At 49.4% G+C, this 13977-nt stretch overlaps 1 protein-coding gene across 15 annotated transcripts in view; it reads right to left on the reverse strand.

Annotated features, from left to right (window-relative positions):
- The window catches only part of CD44 (CD44 molecule (IN blood group)), an 82866-nt gene extending 69434 nt beyond the window's left edge, over window positions 1–13432 (reverse strand). For 2 of the 15 annotated variants that reach the window (XM_045523946.2, XM_010964679.3), the window contains exon 1: window positions 12994–13427. In XM_045523946.2, coding sequence (XP_045379902.1) covers window positions 12994–13063 — 70 coding nt within the window. In that variant the 5' untranslated portion in view covers window positions 13064–13427. Of the gene's footprint in view, window positions 1–12993 lie in introns of all 15 variants that reach the window. The other 13 variants (XM_045523950.2, XM_045523948.2, XM_045523945.2 and 10 more) reach the window with 12 other exon arrangements.
- Between the last annotated feature and the right edge of the window lie 545 nt (window positions 13433–13977).

Raw genomic sequence — 13977 nt, forward strand, 5'->3', positions numbered from 1 at the left:
ATCACTCTGTCTTCTCTGCTTTCAGATGGAGAAGCTGATGCGAGAAGGGGCCCTTTGCCAGGAAGTCTGGCCCTGATTCAAACAGAGGAAATTCCTGGCCCCGGCATCTTACTTCGCTTGGGGTGATGAGAAAACAGATTGTGAATGAATCCTAAGAGAAGGCTGGAGTGAGCAAACTCCTCTGGGTAAGAGACTGCATTTATATTGTTCTGAAAGGAGGTGGAGTCTACGCTACGGCTAGCTGACTGGATTCAACTGGCTACCCGCCCCAAGTTACACACAACTATCAGAAAGGTAGACTGGAAAAGCCCACTGCTGCAATGTGATGACATCTATGTGACACAAGGGGGTCAAACCCTCCATATTGTGCCCATGGCAGACATCGCTAATGGACCACAGCACTCTCTGTGGCTGAGCCAAGGTTGGCTTCTCAGCACAGTCCTCTGGGATGCCTCTGGTGATCAGCGGGAAATGGTACATGAGCTGAAATTGGTTTGCCATTGCTGCCCTGCCATAGAGTCTGTTTGGGATTCTCTCAAATTGCTACTCAGGCAAAGCTACCAAAGTTTTATCTAAACCAATGTTAGAGCTGGCCTTTTTCTTTCTTCCTTCCTTCCTTCCTTCCTTCCTTCCTTCCTTCCTTCCTTCCTTCCTTCCTTCCTTCCTTCCTTTCTCTCTCTCTCTTTCTTTCTTTCTTTTTCTTTCTACATCTTTATTGTAGTATGGTTTCCGTACAGTAAACTACACATATTTCAGATGTACAATTTGACGAATTTTGATAGATGTGTACACCAATGAAACCACCCCCACAATCAAGATAGCTAACGTTTCCATCACACTAACATTTCCATCACTCCCCAAGAGGTGCAATTTTCGATTTCCCAATTTATCCCTTCCCACCCCTTTTACCCACTGGTAACCATAAGTTTGTTCATGTCCATGAGTCTGTTTCTGTTTTGTAGATAAGTTCACTTATGTCCTTTTTCTTTTAAGATTCCACATATAAGTGATAACATATGGCATTTTTCTTTCTCTTTCTGGCTTACTTCTCTTAGAATGATGATCTCCAGGTCCATCCATGTTTCTGCAAATGGCATTTTATTCTTTTTTTATGGCTGAGTATTATCCCATTATGTATATATATGGGATATATATATATATATATCACATTTTCTTTATCTGAAGCTGGCCTTTTCCTGAAGTCTGTCTAGTACTGTCTAAAGAGGGTGTCATGAGAACTTCTAAGTCTCTGGGGCAGAAGAATTGGAACGCATAGATGGTGCCACTGTTACCTGATCACCTGAATCACGCCAACCTCACCGCTCACTGCTCTTCAACATGGCCTCTCTTATTCAGGTGGACTGAGCCCCCTCTCCACCCGAGTCAGGCCATACTTATTTCTCCCACTTTAAATTTTCAGCTCATCCTTTACATTTGCTTGGGCTGCTCCCCTCTCTCTGTCCATCTCCCTTCCCATGCTCAATTCATCCTCAAATCTCACTCCTTCCATGATGCCATCCTCTACAATTGCCACTCCTGGAGATGTCTGCTTTCTTGTATAATTCACCTGTTTGCTTTTCTTTCACCAAACTGTAAGCTCTGTGAGGACAGAAACTATGTCTTCTAATTCCCTCACTTCTTTCCACAGTGCCAATCACAGAATAGATTTTAGTGCATTGAATTGGTGAGTCTATCCCCATTTTACAACTGGGGAAACAGAAGCAAACAAAAAAGGCAGAATCTTGCCCACAGTCATCCTGTGACTAAGAGGGAGAAATGTGGTCCCTGCTGGCCACACGTGGTTCTCACTTCTCCTAGAACTCTGTGTCTGGGGGACTGGCTGGAGATACAGATGACTGAAGCGTACCCAGTGATCACTAAGGCCACTGACTATGGTGTCATCTTTCAACTTCTGGTCGGCGGCTTCTAAGACTGATATGAAACGAGTCCACCCAGGGTGGACTGTGATCTGATGAGGATTTTCAGGGACTGACAGAAGGTCAGAACCCCAGCAGGGCATACGGTCTCTGACTCTCCGCTTTGGCAAACACCTAAGTAACGTAGTCTTCATAACCTCCTTTTTCTTTCTTTCTTCCCTCCCTCCCTGCTCCCCACCAACCCGCAGTGAGCAAGAAGAGCTTCTCTAGTTTCATGAAAAAGAAATAAGTATCTTAGTAGGAATCTGGAAGGTTCTCCATAGAAGTAGCAACTCACCATCCCAAAGGCCTGCCTTGCCCAGTGCTTTGGCGTGTGTGTGTGTGTATATACACACACACCAATATATACATTTGTTTTTTGCTTGTGTTGGTTGACTATTTTTTTTTTTCTCTTCAGATTCCCATGGCCACCCTAGTTATCTCGCCCTCTAAGCACTGCTTTGTCTGAACATTGTGGCCCATTTTGCACCAACGCATCCCAGGGTCCCCTTGAGGGAAGCCAAGAAATCCAAGGTGTTCATGGAGCTTTCAGAGTGAAGGATATAATCTTTTCTCTTCTTCAGGAGTTGGCATTTCTGGCATCTTGAAGTAATGTTGGTTCAGAGTAAAGCATCTTGCGTTCAGATCCTGTAGCTAATCCCAGGACTGGCTTCTTGTGGTTGTCGCTGTGTGACTGAGACCTGGTGCTAACCTCTCTGCTGCAAGCTTCTCCATCTGCTCTCCTGTCAGTGGTCAGGAGGATTCGGTGGAGTCCTCTGAGCAAAGCACCTTGGCCCAAGAGTCATTCTTGCCCATTGGAGTTTAGAGTGTATCTGGGTCCATTCGCTGGTTGCTTCTGGTGTGGATTAATAATTCACTTGTGATATTTGATACAAACCAGGCATCACTTTTGTGTGTTGTGGTGGGGGGAGGGCGGCACTGCCTTATAGTCATGTTACTCTTTCCATTCAGTTTTATGAGGCTTAGGCATTCACAGGCCCACAGAATGATGGATTTATAGAACAGGAGGTCTGAAAAGGAGCTTACAAGAATCCTGTTGTCTCATTTTACATGTGGGAAACTGGAGGCAAATCGGGGTGAAATGATTGGTTCGGCATCACATAGTCAAATCAGAAACAGAGAGTAACTAAAATGTCATAGTCATTTTTGCTCTTGAGGCACCTTCTATGTACTAGACCCTGAGCTTCAGATACTACGTGCTGAACGTTGTTCTAGACACTCAGCGTGTGCAACCACAGGGTCTCACGCTGCTCTTCAGTGGCAGGAAGGAGAATCAACCTGGGGTCTGTCTTGTTTCAAAGCCCTGACTCCTTCTACATGGTCCTCCTCCAAAGCCAGCCTCCTCGTTTCCATCACATCACAGGAAACAGCTGGTTTGGTACGGAAGGTCTTTAAACCATGGAAAGAAACAACTTCTCCCTTTTTATTTTATCAGTGACCAAAAAGCCAACCTCTTTTCTCTGAGTGTTGTTAAGAACATGACTTTGCAACTTGGGGTTCTTTGTACACAAGACCAGATTGGGAGGGGAGCACTGGGGCAGAGAGGCAGACAGACCTCTAGGAAATCAAGTTCTGTTCTGGTCCACTGGACACAAACCCAATGAGCTCTAAATCTCCCCTGCCTTGCCTGACATGTCAAATGTGAAGAAAGATACACTCAAATGAGAGAGAAGGCAGACAAAGGTGATTTCAAGGAGATTTGAGGATCAGTACATGAGACCCTAGGAAGAAAAAGAAGAAGAAGAAGAAGCTTTCTAGAGACCAGAAAGAAGAGAAAGGGCGCAAACGTATTAGCCAGAAACTATTAAAAAAAAAATCACAGAAGGTAAACGATAGAGATGGCTTTGCTAGCCAAATCTAGAAATTTTACTCATTCAGTCGTCCAGTATTTACTGAACACGTACTATAACTGAGGAACTGACAGCTGGGGACTACAACGATACAAAATTGTATTAATGTCCATAAATGTACAACAATGCATGAGATTATTCTGTAAGGCACTTATATGCTCATCTGTAAAATAGAACAGATTATCATAATATAGCTCAAAGGCATCCCTTGAACATCTTTTTTAGTAAAGATATGCTTGTGAAGGTTTTAGGAATTATCAGGGCGAAACAACTAGAAGACAGCAGGGAAAAGTAAAAGTCACTCTGGGAAGTCTAGAGGGACGTACTTGACCCCTAAGGCTGACACTGATAACCAGTCCCACCACAGAGGACCCCCTACGAAGGACTTCTGGGCAGGAGACTTCTATGACAATGTTACTTCTCTCTCCAAACTCTGGCTTGCATCTGTGTGCCCAGCACTCTGGTGGGTACCTGAACCCTTGTCCTCCCCTTTCAGGGAAATGTGGCCCTGAAACTTACTGGTGGCTGCGGGGCTGATTCGGTGACATCCACTGGTCACCTGCAGACTGTAAGGTAGTGCTCAGCTCTGCTGGAACCTGCTTCGTGGACTGGACACCTTCAACAATGTCAACATCTGACTGGTAAACAGTAGATAATCGTTTAATGCTTTTGGAGTGTACGAAGACTGGGGCCAGGGCCTGGGCCTAGAAATGACCTTCTAGGCCAAAGGCAGGAGACCAGGTATGAGCTGCATGGACTTGTTCATTTTTCCCTGGTGTCTCAGTTTGCAAAACGGTGAACACTTGTGAAGAGGCCTTACCATCTTCTCTAATACCTTGGTGGGTTCTCTTTGAGAGAGGAAGTAGAAAAAGACACTGCCTAGATCCATGATGGTTATGTGGTTTCTTCTAGAAGGCATTGCAGACCTGCTCAAGTGCAAAGAGATGTACTGAAAATGAAACAGATGGGGATCTGGGTTGAATCTCTGCCCTGGGGCCAAAGGCTCAGGTCCCTTCTTGAAAACAGAGTCAGATGTCTCCAGGGGGCTTTGCCTCCTTGCTTCCAGGGTGGCTTGTTCCTCAGGCAGAGCCCTCTGGAGAAAATGCTCTCTACCTCCTTCCCCTCCCCCCACGCAAAGGTCACCTGCTGGGGCCAAGCAGAAGCCAGGCCTCTGGTTTGCGCTGGGGCTCGGAAGAAGGGATGCAGCTCACCTCTAGCTTTTGCTCATTCCTGGTACCCAGGGTGAGGGTAGTCTGATTTGACAGCCTTTGCTCTCAGAGCCCCCTCCTTCCCTCACCAGTTCTAGCCAGTAGAGAGAGGCCCTGACACTAAAGACCCTTAAGCTGAGGGCAAACATTTTTGCTGCTATTTGATGGGCTCATTTCCCAACTGTATCCTGTTACGATCCAAAGTCCCAGATGATGGAGCAGTACCAGTCAGCAATCTTCATCTTCCATCCAGTTGAACAAACAACTCAATTCACCATCCTTTTCAATCCTAACCCGTCTCTAAGTCCCCACCCCCTACCCCATCAGCCCGTATAGAAGAAAGCAGAACTTCTGTCCAGGAGTTGGAATGAATGAGTCACTCAGAAGACGAACGGGAAGAAGTTTCCATTACAACTTCTTTCTCCTTCATATGTGCAATTCCAGCCTTCTCCTGCGACATCATGGTAGAAAGGGAGAGCAAAACCAGCTCTGTGGATGTTACGATCCTGCCCACGTCAGATTCCTGAACGGAGTTTGTGAAGACAACCGGCGTACTATCAGGTACCGTCATACGGGTTTCTGGGATGCCCTGACATCCTGATACACTAAGGGTGGCACAGCAACGCAGTGACCAAGGGCATGAGCCCCGTAGCTGGACCACCTGGGGTGGAACCCCGGCTTCATCGCTCACCCGCCCTGTGGCCCTGGGCAAGTTACTTAAATTCTTTACGCCTCAGTTTCTTCATATGTAAAAGAGGGATAATCAAAGCATTCATTCACGAGGTTAGTGCGTGGATTAAACAAGTTTGTATTTGGGAAACAACTGAGGTGGTGCCAACATGTGGTCAGCACTCTGTTTGCTGTTATTACTAGCAAAGGTCATGGTATCTCAAATACATACAACTAGGGGCAAAGAAACAAACACAAAAGGAACAAGAGCTGTAACTCTCAGGGTGTGGGGAAGAAAGATGAACGTCAGGCACAGCCCGAGGGGGCTGGCCACGACACCACAGCAAATGCTCAGAATTACTGGTCTACGGGAGTCATCTCTCTCTCCCCGGAGTTTTGCAATTAACGTTTACTCCCAAAAGCTGAAGACTTGAGAAAGTTTGGGGGGTGGGGGGTGCCTGAGTTTTGCAAATCACCTCCTTGGTGACTCAGCCCCTCCCCACCTACCTGGGACCTGCGTGCCCACACCTGCACTTAGGAGGGACACCTGCCTCAGGAGGACGCACCCAGGCAGCCAGTGCACCACAAACTCAGGGAGATCCGGCTTCATGAGGTTCTGTTGCGCCATGACACCAACCCCTCCTCTTGTATTTGCCTCCCTGTCCCCAAGCTCCAGGGGACAGCTGACCTACGGGTGGGCAGGACCGCCCCCGTTGTGGACAACTTCACACTTGCCAAGCTCAGTGGGGAGGAGGCATGGTTTGCCAATATGGCTCCCCCTCCGACGTCAGGCTTCCCTGGAGACCTTTAGTAGCTGCAGGAGACCTACAGAAAGAGCAAGAGCCTTCTGAAGTACTCCTGCTTCTCTCCCGACTGCCAACACCTTCTAGAAGCAGGAGGCGGGAGTTGGAAGGCTGTGGGCCTCTCACCCAGGGAGTCCAGCCTTAGCTCAGCAACTCCAAAATAACCAGACCTCCAAGCGGGCCGCTGCTCCAGAGCGTTTTCTTTTGAGGCTTAAACTGGGGGGTTGGTATCATCATCCTGCCTGGCTCCCACTCCCTTCTTAGCTCAAGAATCTAGTAACCCTGTCCTCAGACAGACGTCCCCAGCCACAGCAAGCAGCCACCAAAGCCACAAATAGACAGGCGATGTCCCTCCCTCGGCAGACCAAACACGAGCCCTGTGGTGGGCAGCTGGCCAGCCAAGCACCCTTCTCAGCCCAGTCCTGAACGAGGCAGCCATTACCACCGTTATCACATACAGATAAACGTTTGGCATCTTGGGTAGACTTTCCAGCATGCTTTCATATATACGGCTGTAGTAATTTCTATATTCTAGATATTAATTTCAGTTCCACAGTTACTGGTAAAAACTATGGGCCATGACTGGGAGCTGGGACCACAAAAACGAATGCGATATGATGCCTGATGTTAGGGGGCTCCCACAGCACTGCCGAAGAGAGATAAGAGAAGACAGATCCGGTTTGGGGTTTTCCTCCATTGAGAAGTGTGAAAGTCATTAGCACCTCTTGGCCCTAAAAGATAAATATGGCTCTTTATCTTGATTTTCCTGTGCAGCTTTTAGCCTAATTAACTGGGGATCTATGGGAACCAGATACCACATTGTCAGAGACAGAGTTGGCCACCATCCCATTACACCAGGCGGTGACTTTAACCCCCTCCCCCTCATTTGGCAATGTCTGGAGGCAATTTTGGTTGTCACATCTTCGGAGGAGGGCGCACTACCAGAATCTATTGTGTGGAAACCAGAGGTGCACAGTCAGCTGTTATCCAGGAAACCCTACGCTAGACCGTGAGCTAGTCGGAAGCAAGGACTGTGCCCTGGCAGTGAGTTCTCGGGACCCAACCGCTGTGTGCATCCAATAGGCAATGCATAATCACTTGTTGACTATATCATTCAGTTAATGAACTTACTTGAGAGGGGATAAATTAATAGCAGGGTAACAGAAATATACACGCCTTTAACTCATCCCCTCTTCAGATACCCAAATTGTCTCTTGTCCACATTGCCGCCTCTTCCCCATCACTGATTCCCCAGCCCTCCTGGCTGTGCCTCAGCTTGACAATGCTGTTAGCCTTACGGTCTCAGTTGGACAGGCTGTCACTCGATTGCACTGTGTTACACGTGTAAAACTATAGGTTCTAGGAAATAAGTCCCACATCTCACACATTTAATTCCCCTGTAGTACCCAACACAATGTGGGACCCACAGAAGACACCTTATAAATGCTTCACGAGTGACCAGCAATACCCAAATTATGTGTAGACACACGTGTTCAGAGGCATATATACCTACAAGCACACCCACAACGTGTCTATATCCACATCAAGCAACCGAGAATCCAATATGCTGCTTTTCTTGATTCTTCACATATTGGGGTGATCAAGAAATGGATGGAGAACAGAGGAATACAAATGTTTCTCTCCAAACGTACATGTCTTCTGGACCAAATATCAATTTAATCAGACACTAGACTGATTAAGGAGTTGTATGGATATGAATTCACTCAAGCAAAAAGCCTTGCAAGTCTCTGACTTTGAATCACACGAAGCCGTGAATTTGTTTGTAGAAAAATGCATAGATATTTGGTCAAAATATACACTAGGCTTCAACTGGTAGAGTACTGGCACATTTGAAATCCTGACTCTCCTGGAAAATCTGGAGCGCACAGTCCCAGTGTCTGTGCCAAGCCAGATTCCACAACCACAAACTTTAGAAAACACCCCGTCCTTACTCCGGCGAATCAGGCTGGCTTCCCAAACCCCTGTTGGCCAGCTTTGAGGGAGTACCTTTTTTAAGGAAAACGGTCAATTTGCTAAGTGAGTGACAAGTGGGGTTCCAATGTAAGGTCGGAGGTCCCATTCTAAAGAACACTTGTGTATTTCCCATGCAAGCAGGGACACAAAGGAAATTGAGCCATCGGCTTCTTGCTGTGCAAACCCCTCAGAATTTCTCTGAGACAGAAAAGGTCCCCTTTGAGGACAGCTCTGTCCAACAGCATCTGCCACCTACTGCAGCTCTTTCTTTCACAAGAGCCACTTCCCTTTCAGGCTCTGGGTGGAGTCGGTTAAAAAGGAGGCGCTGGTGAAACACAAGGACAGCCCAGCCCAGCCCCGATCAGGATGGATGGCCGAAGAGGTCGGCTCCCCTCCCATCACCCCCTGTCCATCACGGAACCCTGCCTGGAACTGCCTGACACCGAAGGCGGATCTTAAATCTCATTTGGGTGGCCACATGTCTCCGAGAGCCCCACAATGGCTTTCCATTCAAGAGCCTTGATTTTTCTAGAGAACCGTATCAGTCCATCCCAGGGTCCTTAATACTCTCCCTCACTGGCGCACATACAACCTGCTAAGCGCTGAGGGTTTCCACCGAACATGTGACAAAGGAGCTTCCTGGGTCATCGCACTCAAAATGCTCACAGGGTCAGAGCCTCCACAGGGCCTCTTTCTTAATTTCCAGGCAGAAGGCACTGCCCTGACTTGTCTCTTACACAAGGAACAGCCTCTCCCTTTTCACCAAGCCTGCAAATGAGAGCATGTCTAGAAGGGCAGCTGGACTCTGATAAGGGAATTGGTTTAATTTTAGTTACAAATAACTAGGTTGGCATCTCTGGACAGCTGTGGCCAGGCCTGGGGAGAGACAGGCCAAGGCAGAGCAGGGCAGCCAAAAGTCCTCAGTCTGCCAGGGGGAGAGGAAAGCCACTCACACCAGGCTTCGTGTTCGCCAGCCTCATACAATTTCCAATGTCCTCCAGAGGCTAAGTAACAAACCAGAGGAACACAGGCCCTGGAGTCTAACCCGAGGGATGTCAGACAGTGGGGGACCCCAACGCCACCACTCACTAGCTGTGCATCCTTGGGCAAGTCATGCCATCTCCCTGAGCCTCAATTTCTTTATCTAGAAAAAGGAACTAAGAGAGAGCTAAATGTACATAGGGCTATCGTGAGGCTTATATAGGATAACCTACTTAAGCTCCTGGCTGAATGCCTAGCATAGAGTCAGTACTCAGTAAATTGAATTCCTTGGGGACTCAGGAAGCTACAGGAGCAGAGTGCCTCCGAGGGGTCCAGCAACACTCCAGGAGACCCTGGACGGTACAGAGACTCTTCCCTGAGCAGCAACTTTGCTTGATAATAAGAAATCTATATAATTATTCTTATATTAAACTCAAACTGGGTACACTGTGAAGTAAAATACAAAATTGTAATGAGTGTTGAGGATAGCATTTAAGGCATGAAACAAACATTGCTCCATCGGTAGACCACACCTTCCCCGCCCACTGAAGTGGGTAGAGGTGCGGCTCATGACAGCCCATGATGATAGAGGTATTCTGGAGACCCGAAGTTTGGAAAATGTCCTTGGCTTACACTCTGCCTAAGAGAGGAAAGTGACTTCTCCTCTCTTCTCTCTTTTTCAGGATCTGTTTCCTCCGTGGGAAAAAGAAGGGGTTTTTCAGAATGATCTGTAGAGTCCCTGTCTCTGAGTCTACAACAATAAGTCAAGAAATATTTCTTGAATGAATGAAAGGGGATTTGTCGTCAACTAAGAATTTCATGCTGCTTAGCACCCTCTCCTGCATGGGGCTATTGCGGGGTGGCGGTGAGGGAGAAATGGAAACTTTCCCTACTAGCTGCTAGCCTCAAACATACCTCCTTGGCACCATGCCTTTGCAGGAAGTAAGATGTCCATTGTGTATGTGGAGGACAACTGAATTAACTAATGCTAACCTCAGCAATGATGGTGTTTTGCTTCCTTGCTTCTTCACCTGGGAAAACACGACTAAAGCCGGAACTCCCAGAAAGAGGGGTCTCTAATGCTCAGAGGCCACCCCCAAGCCCCAAGAGCTCTCAGACACATCCATCTTTCTAAACGCCAGGAGTGCAATTCCCTAGCAATGACCTCTCACCCAAAGAGGAAAGGAGAAGGAGGTGCCCACTGCCCAGGGCCACCTTCTTCCTTCCACATGTGACACCTAGTTCAAGGTATCTGTTCTCCAAGTTACAGATTCTGGGTCCAATGCTGCTTCACTACATTTGGCCATTTCTCTACTTCTTCCTTTCTAATATGAAGACTGGACTTTTCTTCCTCCCTAAAGTCTTGCCTTTTTCCAAAGTTTCTTCACTGTCCTCTGGAGCCTACTGCCTCCACTGGAGGGGTGCCACAGAGCCTCCCCGCCTTCTCTTTCTCCTTGCCCTCTCTGCCTGCCCAGCCCCAGCCCCAGCCCGAGCCCGCTGTTAAGTCACGTCTCCTGTCCAAGTCTCAGTTCCTCTCAAACAACTTTATGAGCACATGGAAGCCTGGGCCCAGGCGGTTATTGCTACTAGCACTTTTTTGTGCTTCCTCCGAATTACCGCTACCCAAGGGACCATGAAAATGCAGGCAGGAGTGAGCTGGCTGGTCTCAGGGAGAACTTCAAGGGTCAGGACATTGCCAAATATTTGGGGACGGGGCCCTTTAGAAAAATCAGTGATACAGGGTGGAAGGAGTCAGGAGTCAGAATCCTCACAAAGCAGAAGACATTATAGGAAATTAACAGACAAAGAAACTTGTCTGGAGGCCACGGAGACACCAGCATGGCTCCCTTTCCCTGAGGGCAGGCTCAGGGCTCTCCCCAAAGTCTTTCCCTTTTCTCTCTCATCTCAAGCATGTCTGCCTTTTAAGGGCTCCTTGGAGCTCCCATTCCCTTTGGAAGCTTCCTCTAAGGCCCCTGTCCACCCCACTCCTCCTTCCATAAAATCCTGTCCAAGTTTGTCCCTGCCATACGGACAGCCTAACATATCCTGACTAAGCACAGGCCAAGGGGTCTGGTTCACAGGAGCACCAGTCCTTCCGGCTGTGTGAATACTAGCAGGTGACTTAACGTCTTTGAGCTGCAGTTTCCCTCCTGTACAACAGGGCTAATGACACGACACTTCTCTCCGGGCCATGGAGAGGGTAAAATGAGATGTAAAGAATTTAGCGGGATGCCTGGCACAGTGACGAAAGTTACAATAAATGCTGGCTAATGCTGCCACCCCTAGTATTATTTATTATTATGATTAATTTTGTTTGTTTGTTTGTTTGTTTGTTTCAGGAATCTAAATCCTAGATCCCCACTTATCCTCAGTCTAAAATACCCAGGTCAGACGGTGTCTTTTACTTTCTTGGTACACCCCAGAACTGGTTTTAATAAATACTTGCTGAGTGGAATTAACCATAGGTTGAGCTGTCTTAACAACCCAGCTGGCACTTCTTAAAAGAAAAATTAATTCTGCGAGTGATAAGCAAATCAGCCATGTAATTATCTGTATATATATATATATATATATATATATATATATATATATATATATATATATATAGACAAAGAAAAGGAATGCTTGAAGTTCAGCCTGGCCAGAATACCTCACACGCAGCCACCCCCAGGCCCTCCACAGCCATCAAAAGTCACAGACCCTGTTGGGATGGGATCTTGGCAGCCCCAACTCCAGGATCCCTGATGCAGCCCTGGTGCCCAAGTTCCTCCTGCTCCCAGGCTGCCGGGCAGGGAATCCGAGCAGCATTTCTGTCTGGATTTCCCCTAACTGATTGGCAGAAGCAGGAGGTTGCAAGCTTGGAGCTGCTGGCCCAGTCATTGCCTCTCCTACTCACACTCCCTGCTCCAGCCTGGCACCTCGTGGCGACCCAGAACCTCACCACAGGGCTGAATCAAGTTCCCACAAGTGCTAAGATCCTTAGTAGCTGGGGCCAACTGTAAGAGCTTCGGAGGCCAGGCGCAGTGAGGGAGCCGCAGGAACCCAGGATTCCTCTCGGGAAAGCTCGCTGCCACCAGCTCTCACACATGGCAACTATGCCCACCTCTCTGGCCACCTCGCTAACAGCCCAGCCCCTGCCCCTGCCCCAGTCCCTGCCTCTGTCCCAGCCCTGGTCCCTGCCCTTCTCTGCCCGTACTCAGCCCCGCCTGACTTCGAGCGCCCTTGGGCACAGGAGCCTGTTCCATCCAGACACGGGCTGCGCGCACTCAGGAATACAGTTACTTTCCGCCTTGGTGCTCCCGCTCCATCGACCTCACCCAAAACTGCGCGCCGGCAGCCTGCCCAGTAAACTTGTCCTCGTTCTTTCTCTTTTCAACAAAACGGTGCTTCCCACTGACAGGCTCTCCAACAGCTTAGCGCAAATCCTCGCCCTGCTCTCCTTAACCAAATCCGCGCGGCTCGCCGCCCACTCGACTCCGGCCCCCAAGGGCCAACTCAGCCCGCGCGGCTGCTGGCTGGGTCCCGGCCGCGCCCGCCACTCCCTCCCGCGGCCCCGGCGGCGGGCACTCACCAATCTGCACCTCCAAGCTCAGCTGCACGAGGCAGAGTCCCCAGGCTGCGCGCCACCAAAACGTGTCCATGGCGTCGGAGAGACCGAGAGAGCAAGCGAGTGGAGCTGGGGCGCTGGGCGGGGGCCGGAGCGCTGGGCGGAGGAGGGCGCCCGAACCTGTCGGAGGCTGGGGTCCGGCTGGCAATGAGGGCGCCTCGGAAGTTGGGTGCAGTTTTTATTCGAGGGCCGAGAGTGACCTAAGAGGGAGGGAGCGAGCAGAGGACACACCCAAGCGAGGGGGCTGTGACTAAGCAGCCGGCAGACGTTTAAAGACGTACCGGCTCTCCCTGGCGCTGGCCCCTCCGCCCCCGCCCCGTTCTCCGCCGAGCCGGTAAAGCGGGGCTGCCGGGGCGGCCGCCCGGAGGGCAGCGGGGTCCCCGTGCACCCGGGGCGCGCCGACCTTCCTTTTCCGGCCGGCGGGGAGCGCGGCCTCCGGAGGCAGAAGGGAAAGACTGAGTCCTGAAACCTTTCCTCGTGGGGATGAGCCTCTGGCCTCTCCTCTCCGCTAAGTTTCTCTTTGAATCTAGCTGGGGAACTCGTCTCTCTGGGTTTCACAGGCAGCTGGATCTTCTGGGAGAGGAGCCGGGACAGTGGCCAGGTCCTTCACTGGACAGTGGTGCTTTCCTGCCCACGGTGGGCAGCTTGTGATTCTTCCCAGAGGAAAGAGGAAGAGCTCATTCTTTCGCCGTGAAAGGGAAGGGAAATCCATGTGCCTTAGGTGGATTTTTGATTCTTATCAGGACTGCTCAGCGAAAGCTAATAATAACCAGCCGTGGGGCTGTTATTGGGCTCCACTAACCCATGTGTCATCTTCCAGTCACCTTCCACCTGGACCCATCCACCCATTCATCCATCCACTCACTCACACTCTCAGTCATCCTCCCAAACATCCTTCCATCCACCCATTCAACTATCTACCCATCTTACCCTATGTCCCTCCAGGGC

Source organism: Camelus bactrianus, chromosome 10 (genome assembly GCF_048773025.1).
Source record: "Camelus bactrianus isolate YW-2024 breed Bactrian camel chromosome 10, ASM4877302v1, whole genome shotgun sequence".
Taxonomy (NCBI): Eukaryota; Metazoa; Chordata; class Mammalia; order Artiodactyla; family Camelidae; genus Camelus; species Camelus bactrianus.